Source organism: Psammomys obesus, unplaced genomic scaffold (genome assembly GCF_907164565.1).
Source record: "Psammomys obesus unplaced genomic scaffold, mPsaObe1.curated_primary_1811, whole genome shotgun sequence".
NCBI classification, from domain to species: domain Eukaryota; kingdom Metazoa; phylum Chordata; class Mammalia; order Rodentia; family Muridae; genus Psammomys; species Psammomys obesus.
Window position 1 is genome coordinate 31,687,059 of NW_026585797.1, and position 19,525 is coordinate 31,706,583.

At 38.8% G+C, this 19,525-nt stretch overlaps 1 protein-coding gene across 3 annotated transcripts in view; it reads left to right on the forward strand.

The window, feature by feature from the left end:
* Man1a1 (mannosidase alpha class 1A member 1) overlaps positions 1-19,525 on the forward strand; it is a 195,641-nt gene that overhangs the window by 151,576 nt on the left and 24,540 nt on the right. For all 3 annotated transcript variants that reach the window (XM_055599341.1, XM_055599340.1, XM_055599342.1), the window contains 2 exons: positions 14,129-14,252; positions 15,363-15,456. In XM_055599341.1, coding sequence (XP_055455316.1) covers positions 14,129-14,252; positions 15,363-15,456 — 218 coding nt within the window. The remainder of the gene's footprint in view (positions 1-14,128; positions 14,253-15,362; positions 15,457-19,525) is intronic.

Below are 19,525 nucleotides of genomic sequence, written 5' to 3' on the forward strand. Positions count from 1 at the left end.
AGATAGATAGATAGATAGATAGATAGATAGATAGATAGATAGATAGATAGATAGATAGATAGATAGATAGGTAGGTAGGTAGACAGACAAACAACAACAAAAAAGAGTCCACCCCCTTTACATGTAGGCAAAGTATTGGGGTATGGGCAAAGTATACATAAGTTTTGGTTTGTTTTGTTGTTTTGTTTTCCAGAACATAACTCGAATGTTCTGTAGTTTGAGTTTATTCCCAGTAAATTTTGCATTGCCATGTAAAATATCATGAATGTACTCTTTATGTTTTTGTCAGTGATTTGGTTTGGGTTTGGTTTTTTTTTTTTTTTTTTTTTTTTTTTGAGACAGGATCCCATGTAATCCAAGCTGACTCATACTTATTAGCTAAGAATGACCTCGAAGTCCTGATTCTCCATTGGCCAGAACTCACATGATCCAGTCATTGCCCACAAAATGGACCTTACATTGGAGGCCAAGCATACTTGAGCCTGTTTTAGTGGGAACCATCTGGCCAAACAGATTAACATAACAGGATATGTTAATCTATTGGTCTGAAAAGTCAATAGAAATATTGTTAGGTAGAATTGCCTAGTGGAGGAACAGGGCTAAATACAAATAAAGAAGAATACAATATTGCTCTCTTCCAAAAATCATTTATTCATTGCCTTCCTCACTAAAATGAGCATTTTTAACTTATTCCAAGATATAATAAAAGTAAAGGAGACAATATTACCTATAGAAAAAAAGTTCTAAACATACTTCTCAAAAAAAAAGGTGAACTGTTCATTAAACATTGGAAGGATATAATAAAGAAATACAAGTGACACACGGAGGTGTTGCTTTCTAGCCTACAAGACCGAGGAAGTTTTTAAAATTAGATAAATTCCCAACTAATGACCAGCTGGGCCATTCCATTGCATATGTAGATTATGTGGGGAGAAGCTTTAGAGGAAAGTTATTGGTTAGGAATCACTTAATTTTAAATGCATTCTCTGTGCCCTATAATTCCCACTTACGGGACCTTATTTCTGAAGACCTACTCACTAGCAACATTATCTATGAAAGCAAAACTTGAAATGAAAAATGTCAAGGTTGGGAAGCTCAGTCAATAAAGTGCTTCCCACACAAGCGTGAGGGTCGGAGTTGGATCCCAGACCCCACATTAAGGAGTTGAGCATAGTGGCACATGCTTGTAATCCCAGCTCAAGAGATGCAGAAAGAGGTGGTTCACTGGAGCTTGCTGGCCAGCCAGTGTAGCTTAATTGGCAAATTCTGGGCCAGTAGGAGTCCCAGTACTATAAAACAGGATGCATGGAACATTAGGAATGACACCCAAGGTCGATATCAAACAGACACATGCACAACTGCACAGGCAGGCACATCCACAAACACACACACATCCACAAGCACACACACAGTGTATCTGCACACTGGACTATGATGTGGCTGTGATGAGCTAGAATGGGAAAATAGCTCACCTTTCCCTGAAACATGGTGTACTGTACACAGTCAACATACAGTTACATTTTAATTTGTCACTGTTGTTACATGACCATGCACTAGGAAACTGAGAGGGAGGAATTTTATTAAGCTGTGTTGGCATTTACTCAGAAGTAACAACAGGATCTACTGTATGAAGAGATGCAGTTCTGTTACATAATTTTTATATCTTTTTCAGTTTTCTGCCATATGCATATTATTTTCATAATCCTTAAATAATTTCTGAAAAGCTGTTGCCAAACAAGGGTCCTTCCAACTGAATAAATTCATCTTTATAAGAAAACTAAAAAGGGAAAATTTCAAGTGCCCAAACTTGGTTTTATACTCATAATTGCAGTGAACTTTTGTAGAAAATCTAACACAAAGAATGGTTTGTCTTTGTTCTACTGGTGTTTACCTCAATCTTCCTTTTTATTAATTTTTGGTTTTTCTGTATTGGGCATTGGACCTAGAGCCCTGTAGATGCCACAAGCACTCTGCCTCTAACTTATCCCCTCCCTTGTTTTCCTTTGTGTTTTTTAGCTGGAGGTCTTAGTGAGTTGTCCAACCTGGCCTTGAACTTGTAATCTACTACCTAAACGTCCCAGGTAGTAGCCAGGATGACCCAGAATTTTCCATCTTCTTAAATAGTATCATGTTAGCCCACCAGCTAGAGCCAGAATAGAAGAAAGCTTTCCTTCGCACCAGATCTACTTCTTCCTGGAAACTGGTAACCCCAGTTTTCTTATCTATCTCTGGCTTTAGCTACTAATCCAGGCCCCCATCCTCTGCTACTTGCATAATTTTCTTTTTTTAATAATTTTTATTTCTTATATTAATCACAGGTAATTTACTTTGTTTCCCAGCTGTAGCCCCTCATACATTCCCTCCCAATCTCACCCTCCCTTCCTCATCTCCCATGCCCTGATATATTTTATCCTTGTGGAGTTCCTGTCCTCTTCCAGTCATATTAACTCCCCCTTTTATCGTATGATTCCCTGCATTCTGCCGACTGTGTGGTTATGAGTCTCAGCATCTGCTTTGATACACTGCTATGTAGAGTCTTCCAGAGGCCTGCCGTGGTAGACTTCTGTCCTGTGACTTGTATTCTCCTACTTCCAATGTCCATCCCATTTGTCTAAGTGAGGATTGATCATCTAACCCCAGGTCCTCTTTCTTGTTTACTTCTTTAGGTGTGTAGATTTTAGTATGTTTATCCTATCTAATAGGTCTAGTACCCACTTATAAGTGAATATATATCATGTGTGTCTTTCTGCTCCCAGGATACCTAACTCAGGATGATCTTTTCTAGATCCCACCAATTGCCTGCAGATTTCATGATTGCCTTGTTTTTAATTGCTGAGTAGTATTCCATTGTGTAAAAGTACCACAATTTCTATATCCATTCCTCCATTGAGGGACATCTGGGTTGTTTCAAGGTTCTGGCTATTATGAATAAAGCTGCTACAAACATGGTTGAGCAAATGTCCTTGTTGTATACTTGAGCCTCTTTTGGATATATGCCTAGGAGTGGTATAGCTGCATCTTGAGGAAGCACTATTCCTAGTTGTCTGAGAAAGTGCCAGATTGATTTCCAAAGTGGTTGTACAAGTTTACATTCCACCAGCCATGGAAGAGGGTTTCCCTTTCTCCACAATCTTTCCAGCCTGTGTTGTCACTTGAGTTTTTGATCTTAGCCCTTCTGATGGGTGTAAGGTGAAATCTCAGGGTCGTTATGATTTGCAACTCTCTGATGGCTAAGGACGTTGAACATTTAAGTGATTCTCTGCCATTCTAAATTCTTCTACAGAGAATTCTCTGTTTAGCTCCATACCCCATTTTTTTAATTGGATTGCTTGATTTATTGCCTTTTAGCTTCTTGAGTTCTTTATATATTCTGGATATCAGCCCTCTGTCAGATATAGGGTTGGTGAAGATCCTTTCCCAGTCTGTAGGCTATCATTTTGTTCTGATGACAGTGCCCTTTGCTTTACAGAAGCTTTTCGATTTCATGAGGTCCCATTTATTGATTGTTGTTCTTAGAGCCTGTGCTGTTGGTGTTCTGTTCAGGAAGTTGTCTCCTGTGCCAATGAGTTTCAGGCTCTTCCCCACTTTTTCTTCTAACCAATTTAGTGTATTTGGTTTTTTTTTTTTTGTTTGTTTGTTTGTTTTTGTTTTTGTTTTAACTTTTATTAATTGTGTATTTGGTTTTATGTTGAGGTCTTTGATCCACTTGGATTTTAGTTTTGTGCAGGGTGATAAATATGGATCTATTTTCATTTTTCTGCATGTAGACATCCAGTTGGACCAGCAACATTTGTTGAAGATGCTGTCTTTTTTCCATTGAATGGTTTTGGTTTCTTTGTCAAAAATCACATGTTCATAGCTGTGTGGATTCATTTCTGGGTCTTCTGTTTGGTTCCACTGATCCACCTTTCTGCTTCTATGCCAATACCATGCAGTTTTTATTACTGTTGCTCTGTAATACAGCTTGAGATCAGGCATGGATATACCTCCAGATGCTCTGCTGTTGTACAGGATCATTTTGGAAATTCTGAGTTTTTTGTTTCTCCATATAAAGTTAAGAATCTTTCTTTCAAGGTCTGTAAAGAATTGTGTTGGCATTTTGATGGAAATTGTGTTGAATCTGTAGATTGATTTTGGCATAATTTACATATTTATTTCCCATCTTGTTTTCATTCAGCCCCTTCTTTCTGCAGTCCATGAGGTGGGCTTTTAAATGCAGATCTGACTTCATCCCCCACTAAAAATGACTTCCCATTGTACTTAGAATAAATCCAAGATCTTGCCCTGGACTCTGGGCTCTGTGTGATATGCCTGTTCATCAGCTCTCGGAGATCCCTGGTGCTGGATGCCTTCACTGCCCATCTTCGTTTCATACATCCAACATGTTTTACGTTTGTGCCCACCTGAGGACATGGGGAGAAGCCATGCCTGTAGTCTGTACCAGCAGGCCCATCCAATGACCAAGATGGAAGTGTCCCCTACCATGGACTCTCTCAGCAAACCGCCCACAAAAGCTGCCCACCAGCCTCCATCCCATCGTCTTGCTTTATTTTCTTCTTAGCATTTCACATTATAAGATAATTGTGCTATTTTTCACATTGGCATTCTGCTATTAACTGAAGTAGGTAATCTGAAATTCTAAGAATGTACATTTTCCTCATGGGATCTAAGAAAGCATTCTCATTTTGAATGAAGGAAAAAATAGCCCATAAACACCGTTTTTGTTCTTAAATTGACATTCAAGGAAAAAAATCAGGCATTTACTGCAATCATAAGATATGTTGTACCAGGAATAGACCCTGAAACCCAGGGTTCCTCCATTTTACTTCACAGTAGTCTTTCTCAAGCCAGATCTATATACAAAAGTCATGTTGTCTTGTTAGAACTTGTCTGGAGTTCACGCTTGCCTTTCCACAATCCTTAGAACTCTGTGCCTGTAACTAGTCCACATCCAAAGGTTAAAGGTCACAGTGTGAGAATTCCCACAGGCTTTGCCATGCGCCTTCACCTGCTGTCACATGAGGACATATCTCCATTCACAGGAAATACAGGAAGAAGGCTTTGCTTGTTTCCTTCTGTTGTTCTTCTCTTATCAAAAGTTAAGCACATAAAAATATTTCAATGATTCTTCCTTTATACAAGTTGCTGAAGCTTAACTGCATTTTCAATATTTTCCCAATAATATAAAGAATCCTTAATCACTGAAAATTTGAAAACTTGTAAATTAAATGTGTAGGTTGCCAATATATAGGAAAAATGTTTTCTGTGAGTAGTACATCTTGATTGAAGTACTTCCTAACTTTGATAGAAAACATTAAGGATTATTATGTTAGAAATGGATTAATGGCTGCCATATAGAAATGCAACAATTTTTATGCAGAGGAGAAATGGGGTTAAAGAAAACAGATGTGTCTTCCTGTCTTTGATCTTTGTCTCCAGTTAGGAGGTAAACTAAGCATGAAAAATTAAACACACAAGGTGTCACAAAACTGTTTTGTGTTATGATACATGGCAGACTGTCCTGAGGCACTGACTCTAAGTTATATACAGAAGTTCCTGGGGGCAAAGCAGGGCTGCCATTGGTTGTGTGCTGGTAATTCTTATTCTGTTGAGAAGAATACCTTTCTTTATGGTTGGGCTCTGCAGTCTTCATTGACCTCTTTACTCTTTGTCATAACTTTTGTCTAATTTACCAAATTATTTCATAATGTACTAACAGCCTCCACAGTGCAAGTTGTGAACAGTTTTCAATATCTCTACTCCCCACCCTTTGTGTGTGTATGGGTGTGTGTGTGCAGGGGGAGAGTCAGAAGACAACCTCAGGGGTCACTCCTCACATGAGTTTTACCTTGTGTCTGAGACAAGTCTCTCATTGGCATGGAACTTCAAGTACACTAGACTAGGTGGACTGGACAGTGATCTTTCTGGAATACACCTGTCTCCGCTTCCCATGTGGTCAAGGCTAGGGTTAAGGCATGCATCACAACACCTACCTTTTTGTACACTTTCAAGGGACCCAGACCGGGGTCTTCACACCTGGAAGGTAAGCACTTTACCAACCAAGTCCTACCCCAGATCTGTTTGTTCCCACCATGCACCGGGCCCATACGGAGTATTTTTTCCACATAAAAATTCAAATATAAGTAAAGCTACCAACTTAAATTATAAGATGGTTTAATTAACAGTTCTGTTTCTTCTCTTTGTTATATTTACTTTCTATGTTAACAGAAATGGGTAAGCTTGTATAACACAGCTTAAAAAGAACACCCTAATTACTAGTGCTGATTATCTAAACAGCATCTGTTTTCTTGAACCGTTTTTGCAATTAGTTCATCATTTGCAAATTTAAAGAACAATTGCAGTATTTTTATTTTCTCACTATAGATTCTTCAACATTCAGTTTTCTGATCTTGTCTTAAAAATAATTTAGTGCCCATCTCATTTTGGCATCAAAGAAGGAATTCCCCTCCACTTACTCCCAAAAGTCTAATATCTGTTAATAAACCAACAGTGGGGATCTACTGAGTTCAGTAATAAGGTATCATAGTGTCTTGCAGAACAAGGAGAAAAGCTTACTTTTATAAAAATATAATTAGAACCCACTTGATTTCTCAAATAAAGATCTCAAGGAATGCTTTTAGGAAAGATGGAAATGGTTCCCCCAAAACTGTGTTTTCAGCTTAGCTGACTAGACAAAAACTTAATTGAATTGCAGCTGAGACTTCAGCCCTCAACGTTTTCCGTGAAGGCCAGATTGACTTTAAAAAGACTAGGCATATTTTCCATAGAGTTTGCTGTGCATCACACATTGGTTGGCAAGGAGTGAGCTCTCAATAAGTTAGAGTTGACTGACTGGCTCAGCCCCACTCCCTGGGTTTGGCAAAGGATATCTGGAAGCCAAATTATTTTTTTTAGCCTGTTGAACAACGTCATTTAATAGTATCATGATAGATCAAGTTTTTCTGCCAAAGATTAACATTAATTTTGGCAAAAGTGATAGCAAATTATTCTTTCCAATAACAATTGCTCCATTGCTATACCTGTCCTAAGGTGAATGATGCCAGACCCTCAACTCTTCATGGAATAAGTAAAACACCCCTAATTATTAAAAGTGGGGGTAGACATAATGGAAGAGTATCTTATGCACTTATAGAAATAGAAAAGTGAAGCTCATGCATGTTTACCATTGATATGATTCATAATTACAAGGACCACATGCCCCAGCAAAGGTTATTAAGTATTTTCAAGAAATCAGTTAACTAGTATTTTTGTTTACTTGACCATATGCTTGTTTGCTTTGTGTCATTGTTTTTATTGCATTTTTATTTATCGTGTGTGTGTCTGTGTCTGTATGTATGTGTCTACGTGTGTTTGCATATACACAAATGAGTAACACAGTGCATGAGTACAGGATAGAAGCCAAATTGTGATTCAGTTCTCTCCTTCCTAGGGATTGAACTCCACACAACACACTAGTCTGCAGGTACCTTTACCTATTGATCCATCCCGCTGACCTCTAGTTTGTATTTTAACTGATTGTCAGAGCATACCTTTATAGTAACAACAAATACAGTATTACATCATTTAAAATAAACTTTGTGGTGGAAACCAACAGCATAACATTTTGTTTTGTTTTGTTTAAAAAATTATTCATTGGGCACCTCTGTTTCTTGGCAGCGTAGTAAACTAGGATTATGCTCATGCTGTAGATCAGGAATTTCCGTCTCTGAAGATCTTGACAGCTAGTAGGAGTAAGGGGTACTGGCTACATCCCCTCTGTAGCAGCAAGAGACAGTGCTACAGAAATTGGGGAATTGTTAGAAGCCTGGAATCTCTACTGACTTAACTGTTTATCCCGTGGGTGACTCTCAGGTAAACAAGTAGTTTCACTGTCTTGAAGTGGTAGTATGGGTAAACCAGAGTAATGGAACGATTGAAAAGCTAAGTGTGGGAGAATTTTAAGGGTCGGACTGGAGACCCACTTGAGCAGGAGGCTGTTTCCAAAGGATGGGCTGTAGCATGCTTCTGTTCCATTGTGAAGTGTCTGGACAAATGAACAGGGTAATTAATCTGCTTCAATTTCAAAGACTTAATGCCATGCTTTACAACAGATGATGGGAAGAAATCCCACGAGTTCTAGATGCCTGTGTTTGTGACAAGACATCAGAATGACCATTCACAACTCTGTTTTACATTCCCAAATCAGTCATCTTTATCAGTTTAAATAATTAAACTAACATCTTCCAGGTGGAGACTGTGTAGTCACTAATATATGAAAAGGAGTTCAGTTTAAAAGGTCCAACTGGACATATCATTGAACTAGTGATAGTGACAAGAAATCATTGTATAGTAACAAGAAATCATTGTATTTATTTGTTTTGTAATAATAGAAAATTAAAAACATGAATATAAAGAAGTAGAAAAATACAAAATTAAAAATAAAGAGATAAATAATGTCCATCAATAGTGTGAGTTTTAAGTCAGCCATACAAGACAAAAGTAGCAACCTTTAGTATCAGGAGTTGAAGAGGTATTGGCAGGTGGGTCTGCCTTAAAGACCAACTTGATCTACTTATTGAGTTCCAGGCCAGCCAAACCTATACAAAGAGTCCTTGTTGCAGAAAATTAAACTAATGACAGCATATTCTTTCAGTAAGAAACCACACTCAACAAAAATGAGTATGTGCATCATTTGGCATAGAAATTGAAAGGAATACAACAGGTACTTAATGATTCTGTTTTTCCTTAAAGTAAAATAGAGAAATACACTTGCACACCCATATATCCGACATGCACTAAAATATCTTCTTGTGAGTTCTTCTAGCCCCTTTGGTAATGTTTTTTGAACCCAGTAATAGGGTATACCAGTTCACTTAAGAATCTAGAGAAAGCTGAACTCACCTAATCTGTTGTCCCTTGACAGCAGTTAGCAAAGAGATTCTACCCAAGGGATTAAAAAAAAAAAAAAAAAAGACTTATGGCCTCTTGGGATCACAGAGGAAGGTTATTTGAGGTGTTTCTTAGCACCTCCATCTTTGTAACTTCCAGCTCCCAACCCCAAATTTAGGTAACGAAACACAAAGAAGAATATTAGGAATCAGAATAAATTAAAATCATCTCAAGTAATTATCTATGATGAAATTGGGCAGAATATAACAGATTTCAAGTGTTATGTTGGACATTGTGAAAAGTCTTGCCCGGAAACTCTTGAGAGGTTTAAGCACCCTCTTGCTGCTACTTAGAGGTAGCAGCTGCATTTATGAGTGGTTTAGTCAAATGGCTGCCCTGAATCAGCCACTCTTCCCTAAGGATTTGGTCCTCTCCGTTGGATTTTCTATGATGGACTTTGGGAGAGTCTTGACCTGTGGGATGCAGCTTTTGCTGAGCTCTCAGCACTCTGCAGACCTTGGCAGGAAGGAGACTTCAGTCAGTGTAGCTGAAATTGCCACATCTCTAAATCGATTAGCTTTGAGGATACAGCTAAATGAAACAATTATTGATGAAATTTCTAATTATTCTTTCCTGATTTGTGCTAAAAATCTAAAAGGAATAATGTCAGATTAATTTCCCCTGTTTTATTCATTTATTCCCTGTGGGCCATGCCATTTGCATTCGTAAGACTGTAGAGTAATATGTAGGATCTGGTGAAGTTTTCTTCCCAAGACTGATGACTCCATCACCCCAAGGAGTAAGCTGCATTATACACTGTTAATTTAAAGAAAGTTGATTCTCTGATCAGCGAATCAGAAATCACTCAGACAAGAATACTTGCAAAGTTTGTATTTTATTCTTTTTTTTTTAATGAAAATTGCTTTGTTTTCCATTTTGTGTAGAATAGGAAGCCACAGGAAGGCTGAATTGAAAGTCATAGCTAATGGACACTGCATAGCTGTTTAATGCTTTGTATATATTTGTTTATATTTCTGCTCTCTAAATTCTGCATTTGTTATATGTGATTACACTACATTTCCAACAATATGTGTTGCCGACCCAATTTTATCTGGGTAGTGACTATAAAATGTAGTTCCCTGAGGTTACCCGCATTTAACATGATTTTGAAAAGATGGACCATAAATCCAGAATGATCCTCCAGCCAGTTAGATCATTACAGGCTCTAGGAAGACTTAGCATATATCCATGGGATTCAGCCATAAGTAGAAGGGAGTCATTAGTGATGTGGGTCTTTCCTCTGCCTCTATTAACCATGATTCGCGAGCAATAGAAAAGGCATGTGAAGTCCACTGTACTTCAGAGCTATGAGTTCAGTAAATAATCACCCCTTAATACTTTGAGTACAATAGAATCGGGATGTATTGCCACTGCTAATAAACTATATAAACTCTATAGAACAAAAAAATAGTATTGTATTCAATGTTTTTCAAAAGACCCATTCTTTTTTAAAGAGAGTTTCTTATTTTCACTTGCTGAGATCAACTATTTTTGCTATAAGTTTTATTTTCAAATACTGATGACCTTAGTAGAATATTGGAAAGTGAAGCCAAGTAAAAGTTGAAATATGCATATTAAATAATACTCTTGCTTAAAGTGGAAGAAACAGAAGTATGTGAAACTGGAGAGACACAGCAGTCTAAAGTTCTGTTCCAGGATTCTTTGAACCAAACCTTTGGCAGCTGCCCAGATCATGTAAATTGCCTTTTGTGTACACATTTCTATATGCCGACTCATCGTTTTTGGCTTAAAATGTGGACATTATAACAAGGTTGGGAATATTTAAATGGCCCTCCCTTTCAGGCTTGACTTGCAAAGCTAATAGTTTTTGAACAAAAGCTATTATTTTGTCTTTAACATATTTTCCTAGAATATTATTCATGTTTGTAAAAACAGACTAGATAAAGAACACAACTGAGCCTTTAAAACACCCTCACAATGTAGCAACATTAAGGGCATTTTAAATACCCTGATCCTATAGATAAGAGTAATTTTGACTGAAGAACTAGAATGTTAGGCTTAAATAGCAAGATATCCAAGATACCCTAAATCGAGAAAGCAGACCTCTCCCTGGACTCGTTTTCCCTGTCACAGTCCTCCCTATTTTAATGATAAATACCCATGGTCCATGTAGGAATTTTAGCTTTATGAATACATAGATTCATCACTACACTCAGAATTTGGAGCGAGAGGGACCTTGCAACTAGGCATGGTGGTACGCACCTATAGCCCAGTCATTTGGGGAACAGGGGTCACAGTTCAAGGTCAGCCTAATCGTGAGTTCCATGTCACTGTAGGCTAGGCCCTGTCTTTTTTGAAATGCTAAGTAAAACAGTCTTAGAAAGTTTTCTACTCATCCCTCTCTAAGTGACCAATATTTGAGTTTCAGTTACATGGTCACCAGAGTGGAAGCGAGCATATCCCCAGGTCACACAGGTCCTCATCACACGGTGTGCACTCCATTCTCTCTCCAGGTCAGTCTGCTGGTCTTTATGGTTCTCTATGAGATCTAGATTGAGCTGTGTCCTCTCGGACTTCTTCAGTTACTTCCCAGTTGCGTATTTAGGAACCAGCACAGAGATCGATCTTGTAAATAATTTTTACTGAAATACATTAATTCTATGGGCTGAGAGATAACCAAAGCTGTTCTTTCATATACACATTTATCCTAAACCCAGTTGCCTTTCCTTTAGCATGATGTGTGCTTCCTATGTTCTTGTTCCTCATGTAATTCAGCATAAATAGAAATGAATGTGGTTTTCCTTCTCATGTGAATATCAGAAAAAAACATGTAACATATGAAGAAATGGTTAGTTTTCTCACCAGTTTTCTCTTGACCCAGCACATAAATTTTAAGGAACATATGCCTGGATACTAAATAAATTTGAGTTTGATTTAGCGCATTTAGGTTATTTTAAGTGGTACTTCTGAGTATGCCTCCACATGTTCTAATCTCCTGCAGTGAGGAAAAAAAAGAAAAGAGAAAAGTTCCTTAGATTCTGGGAAGTGGACTGGACTTGTTCATTCTATCCTCTTTTCTTCCTTCTCCAGGATGATGTTCTCCGTGTATCTTATCCTGATATGGCCTTATGTTACAAATTAGTTTTTAACATTTCTCCTCAACCAAGGATTTTGTAGTTTTGCTTAATAGATTTGGCTTTGTTTAGGGATGACATGTAAAATAAAAAATGTTATCTCATAATAACAAATGGCCAATTGCAGCATGCATTGACCATGAGTTAACAAAATTTGAAAGTTGCTTTCCATTCCATTTGGGTAATTCGACATCCCTTTTATTAAACTAACTATAAAGTAAGAATAGCTAATATCCTAAGAGCTGAAAATTTAGGACATTGTCTAAAACAAATGAATTTAAGATTTTTAGTTCTCCGTTTTCCATTTTATTGGGTCATCCCAATAAAACAAGATGGCATCAACCATCTTGTGAACTTTAAAACAAAGCCTGAATTTGCCTCTAAATGGAGAGAGAATAAGCGTGAGGCTGGAGCAGGTTTCCCTTGCCCAGCTTCTTCATCATGTAGTTTCCATATTCTTCACTAGTCTAGCACTAGAGGTAGTGACAGGGTTAGCAAGGTGTACCCATGTAAAAAAGGGTAGCTTAGAAGTCTGGGGGGCATCACAAAGAACACTTAGAAAGGATCTCTGTTCAAAAGAGGAAAAACCAACCTTCCAGCAGACCTCCAGGCTCAGGTGTGACAGCCATTGTGCCTGCCACCTCTGTCCCCACATCCTTGCCCTACATACCTTGTCAGACCTTGCCCTACATACCTTCTGCCGTGAGCACATGCCCAGCTTGTCTTTCTGGCTGCTCTTTCCTCCCCAACTCTTACTCTTTAAGATTCAACTCTGGGTTCAGAGGAGGCTTCCTATAATGCCTATGGTGTTGCATTGTACATTCTTATGCAAGACACTCCAGGAACCCTTCTCACATTTACGTCATCATTTGCAAACACTACTGGAATTTTTTTCTGCTCAAATACTTGCTTCCTAATGTTCTCTGAAGTCTTTGAGAAACGTGATTTGTTGTCTTAGCACGCTAATAAGCCAGAGCGGTTCATATTAGCTATTTTATATCAAATAATGTGCAATAAATGTGAGCCTGAACCAAAACCAGGATGTGCATTTGCAGGTATAGAAATTAGAATTATCAGTGAGGAATATATTTAACTGTATTTGAATTATCATACATGTCTTGAAGATATAAGTCTTTTTCCAGAAACAAACCATACCCAAGAGTCTGATCATATCTCAAGAGTCCCTTCATCCTTGGGGCTGGGATGACATCTCAGTGGATAAGAATACATGGTGCACAAGTATGAAGACCCAAGTTCAAATCCCACCACCTACATAAAAAGCTGGTTGTGACTCCATAGTTCCATGAACGCAGCGCTGTGGGGAAGAAACACAAGGGGATCTCTGCCTTCCTCCAGGTTTAGCAGAAGATCCTGTCCCCAAGGCAGTAAGGCACAATAATTGATAGGGAAAGGTACCAGGTGTCCCAACGGCCTCTGCATTTGCACTTAGGGATAGATGCACTAGTACTGCACACGTAAACTATTCACAACACACATTAAAGGAGAAAAAAAATCTCTTCTTAAAATGTATTTTTTTGAGATAAACCATCAAACCACATATTTGCAGCTCATGCCTTTCAGATTTCTATTACGATTTTATATTTGTAAGCATAGATTAGGTACGACAGGCAAGTAAGTCAGTGACTTGGAAAATAGATAAAATTTAATGTGAAAATACACATAAGAAAGTCTAGTAATTGGAGGGAGGATTTGGAAAAGGACTCAGAGTACTTAAGTAAGGAATCTTTGAAATTTATCTTCTATTCCAATAGATTTTTATGTATGATGTGAATATCTAAAATCCCATGCAATCTCAATTAAAATGTTGAAGAGCTGTATGTGGCATCAGGACATGTGTGCTACGGAGAACCTGAACCTTCCAGACTATGCCAAGGGGAACACAAAGTGGCTTTCTGATTTAACACTGAGGTTTCGGTGGAAGACAGGAGTCTAAGCTTAAAACCAGGAGTCAGGAAAAGAGCAACATGTGACATGTTGCCTGGAGTCGACTGTCCCAGAGATTCCGTAATAAAAGTGTGATAGAACTTCCCTGACGTAACGCCTCAATGTCTTCTCTTCCTTAGTGGGATCGGGCGGAATTGGCCCTGGGCCTCCGGAGGCAGCAGTATTCTGGCAGAATTTGGAACTCTGCATTTGGAGTTCATGCACTTGAGCCACTTGTCAGGAAACCCCATCTTTGCTGAAAAGGTGAGTCTTGGTAACACGGGTGCAGAGAGGGGAAAGCAACAAGCTTTGTGCAACTGTAAGAAACTTTGTAACATGCCTATGTCACTCATCAGCCTGTCGACCTAGTCTTTCCATGACACTGTGTAACTCATGGTAAGAGAGCCTGCCTTCCCCGTGAGGCTTACTGTACACTAAGCAAGTTATTTGCCTGTCTGAAAATGTTTCCATCTAAAAATATTTAGTACTGCATCCACCGAATGAAGCACATATGTGAAAGGTTATACAAATATGAAGTGACCGTGGAATAGATTCGATTTCAAGAAGCAAACCTGTCCATTACTGCATCACCTGACCACTTGGCTTTTCACTTTTACCTCCTTTAAGAAAGCAAAATTCCCTGACAGACTTTTCTTTCACTTTGTTGAAATTCTCCTTGGACATATATCACTGTTCCCAGACCACATTACCCCCTTTCCCATTCACCTCATCCTTAGTGAACTCACACTTCCTCATGTGGGGGTGGGGGTAGCTAGAGGAGTGGCCCATAGCATCATAACAGAACCTTATTTCTCATATTGTGGCCACCGGGAGGTCTACACTTAGGGTTTAGACCAGGAAGACTTCATTCCTAGGTCTCTTGGCCTGTAAGTGTTCCCATGACCTCTAATTTGTGCCTCTGCACAAGGGGGCCTGGGGGAGCCAGAAGCCTTTACCCTCCTGAATATCCCTCAATGCCTCATCTCTCAATATCCTTGCCCTGAGGGGTGGAGCTCGATGTGGGATTTGCATAATTCTTTTCCTTCTTATTTTCCATAGCATTTGTCTTCCCTTGACCTACTATTTAGACTTGTTTATTTTCCATATCATCCTATTCAAGTGCAAAATTCAAAAAGAGTAGTTTTGTACACTTATAGAGCCTTAATATACAGATGGGGGAGTCTTGATTTGGGGTCTGGGTTCTAGATATGTCTGACTATATGCACTGATTCCTATTAATTTTGTCATAACAAAATTCTGAAGCATTCACTTTCATTTTCTACCCTTGCCAAGAAAAAAAACATTTCAAGAGAGAAAGAATGGCATGTGAACTTTTTCTTAGATTTTTTCACATTAATTCCTTTTCCTTTATAGGTAATGAATATTCGAACAGTGCTGAACAAACTGGAAAAGCCAGAAGGCCTCTATCCTAACTATCTGAACCCCAGTAGCGGACAGTGGGGCCAACGTAAGTCCAAAAGCTGAGCATTCACTCTCTTCTTGGTGCCCAGCACTGTGCAAACAGTGGAGGGCAAGCATGGCTCTTGTTGAGAAATGTTGAAAAGGGGGAGTGAGTCTTAACCAGCCTTAGACAGAGCGCTGCTGGGAAACCAGACAACCTCTATTCTGCTGACAGCTGAAAATCTGATGACTCTGTTATAAGCATATTTGAAACCACCAGTCAGAAAAGGAAGTGTTGTGGCTTATCTCAGGCTCGCTGGCTGTGTGGTTAGAAGGAAAGCAGGTCCTTGATGCTTTTGCCCAGGGTAGTAGCTGGACCACCCCATTTCTACTGTTTTCCACTTTGAGTTAGGAAATTAGAAGCACAGACAGAGGTCTTTCTCTTTATAATTTTAAGTCGCCTGATAAAGATGTCTTGTGAGTAACTTACCTTTAGTATAGAAATGAGTGTCAAACGGGGTCTTTGGATGCCAGAAGCCCTCACTTCAGATCATTTTCAACAGAGGTATAAAGACTTGGGATTTGTAAAAAGAAACGTTCTCAAGCCAATTTGGAAAGACTGTGATAGGTTAAGTAGCAATTGAAAGCAGGTAAGATGCCTAGCTGTGTTGAAGGCGTTAAATTTGTACTCTAATTTTGGCTTTTTTTTTCTTTATATTAAATAACATATTCTTAGATAATTATATCTCACTATTCTTTTAGAAGTACTTCTTTTTAAAGAACAAGTTAGTAGGGGAAAAAAGCTAACCCCCATGTCTGCTGTTGGTAATAACTAGGAACAGCCTGGATACGGAAGCCTTACACCTAAAAAGAAGCCTCCCACTCAGTGTGGTCTACAGACCGCTGGATGTCCTGGACACCTTTCATGGGTCCACAAAGTCAAAAGTTTGGGGATACTGGCAAATCTTGTCTTTTCCCTGTGCACACTTGCGCTTGTGCTGAGTAGGCTCAGTAAGATTCAAGGCAAGTACACCAATGAGTACTAATGCTCACTGTCATTTCTACCACAATTTAAAATATACCAGTTGCACTTAGGAGTATATTGATGACACAGAGGGATGACTTTTGATTTAGGGCACACCAACATGTGCAGGTATGTCACTGTGATCCTGTGAATGACTTGCTGAAATAAAATACTTAGCAAAAGAAGCTTAATGAAAACAGGGTTCATTTGGGCTCATAGTTCAGTTGAATAGTCCATCATGGTGGCAAGAGCTTGAGGCAGTGTTGGGAGCAAAGAGATTGCTTTGTCTTTCTGTTCAGTATGGAACCCTAGCCCACAGGACGGTGCCATTCACACTTAGAATGGGACTTCCCACTTCAGTGAACACCATCTAGAAACTGCATCACAGACAGGCTGAGAGGTCCGTCTCCTAAGTGATTCTAGCTTGCTGAGCTCACTGTCAACACTAACCAGCACCATAATGATCTGTGTGAGGATATGAATGTGTCAGAAGCGTTTCTGACACGGGATGGAAGAGAACAGTTGTATGGGAGAAATCTTGTGTTTCAAGGTTGTGTTGTTACTGATATAACTGCTTGCTCTAGGGTGATTGTGAATATTCTTTCATGAGCCATCATCTTTATAAATGGTTATTTGGACCTGGGTAGCTGGCTCCTAAAGATGAAAAAATGGTATTTTTACCAGTGATGGTAAATTTTGAGTTTCTAAATAAAAATTAGAATTTTAGAAAACTTTTATGTAATACCATGAGCTTGAGTCCGTAAGTTTCCTGATAATATTGGTGACTTTAACAAAGGTGTTTTTTCATTTTTATTGTGTATTGAAATGTGTCAACATGGCATATCTACATAACTCAGAAAAAAATCAATATTTTACAAACAAGCAGCAGATGCTAGCATGAAGTCACACATAACAAAAAGATCTAATGAACGTACAAGATACTCAATAGACTTTAATGTACCTGAGTATAAAGTTTTAATGAGGGGTGGGAGAAATGACTCCTTGGTTAAGAGAACTTGAGGCTGTGACAGAGGATCCAGGCTCAGCTCCTAACCACCACCTGATGGCTCACACTACCTACAATTCCAGTTCCAGGGGATCTTTCTCTTCTAGCCAGTGAGGACGCTGGGCAAGCATATAATATGCATTACATACATGCCACTGCTCACATGTATGGAATAAACACATAAAATAAGTAGTTTTTCAGTTTGCTGGTATAATTTGTAACCCTGAATTGTAGCTAGTTAAAAAAAAAAACACTTTAACCTTTTAAACACCACTTGTTTTGTTGCTATATCAAAAGATATATTAAGATAAGTGTACAAGATATTCAATAGACTTTAATGTAGCCACGATGTATGCTTCTGGGGGGGTGCACGCCTGAGCACGTGCGGGCACACGTGTGTGAAGGCCAGAGATTAACCACGAGAGCAGTGCCTCAGCACCATCCAGCTTGTTCTCTGAGATAAGGATTCTCACTGGCCTGGAATTTCAGCTAGCCAGGAATGTGTTTGACTCTGCCTTCCTAGTTGCTATTACAAGTGTAATAGTAACACCAGGCCCATCGTTGTTTTTTTTTTTTTTTTTTTTTTTCAAAGTTTATTTTGTGCTTTATTTTTTTTTAATTGCTAATGTGGGTAAGCTCTCCAGTTTTTTTTTTTTACATTAATTACATTTTATTCACTTTGCATCCCAGCTGTAGTCCCCTCCTTCATTCCCTCCCAAACCCACCCTCTCTCCTTCATCTCCTCCCATGCCTCTTTCTAAGTCCACTGATAGCAGAGGTCCCCATCGTCTTTTATGTGGGCTCAGAGCCATAGACTCAGGTCCCCATGGTTGTGTAATGAGCTGATGAGAATTTAGACCCACTGAACCCCATCACCAGCGCCTGAATACATGATTAAGATATGCTTCCTTTTGCCTGCTGTACAACTGCCTGAGACAGATATTTCTTTGTATACTTTAGCCAAAGTAATGTATACTCATGGATCAAAGCTGGATCAGACATGAGAATCTAGCCAGGAAAGCAAACATTAAAGACATTGGAACAGGAAGGGGGGGGGGTGAATCAAATAAAATAGTGTCAGTCCTAATTCTGCTTAATCTACAAAGTGACATTTTTATGAAAAATATCATTTGTTGTTATAAATACTACTTTTAATGAATCAGCATAAATGTGTTCTGTTTCAGTTTTCTAATATGTTTAATATTGATAGATACTCCTCAAATAAGCACCTTCAAAACTCTCATTGATTTTTAAGAGTGTGAGGGGTAGCCGGGCATGGTGGTAAATCCCTTTAATCCCAGCACTCAGGAAAACAGAGGCAGGCAGATCTCCGTCACTTCAAGGCCAGCCTGGTCTACAGAGTGAGTTCCAGGACAGCTAGGGCTGTTACACAGAGAAACCTTGCCTTGCAACCAAAAAAAAAAAGTGTGTGATTGGCACTGACCCTGAGACTAATGAAATGTCTGAGGCCTACCAGAGTATTGGCATATAAGACAATTAGATATAATTTTCCAAAAGAGTGACCAGTGTTATCTTTTCTCAGATACTTTGAAAGGCAAAGAAAAGTTTCTTTGATTTCCAGCTTCCTTTCTTTAATCTAGGATCTAGAAGAAGGACACTGAGAGGCAGTTACACCAGGGCATTCTGGCTTCACCTTCTTAGTCACCCATATACTATACCTTTGGCTCTGTTTCCCGGGACAAAGAACCTTTAATATTTGGACTGCTTTTCAGCCAGTTTTCTGGTGGAAAAAATAAACAGGATTGATGCTCTCGCCCACCTTCCAGCCTTCGTTTCAGCCATACAGAAGAACTACTTCTTTTTTTATTTCTTAACCATGGCATATGTAGCGGTATCTAGGATTGGTTTTTCTGTTTGTTTTTGTTTTAACTGTTTTTTTTTTTCTTATACAATTTCCTCAGCTCTTTTATCTAACTCCTCCACTAGGTTCCAGATCACATGCCTTTCCTTCCAGAAGCTTCCTTCTGCAAGGGTATTGTTGGAATTTGTTACCATTTACTACACCTCTATTTCTTCCTCTCCAGATGAACAGCTTGAGTTATTTCTACCCACAGTCTCCTTCCTGATACTCATGCTCATCCATCT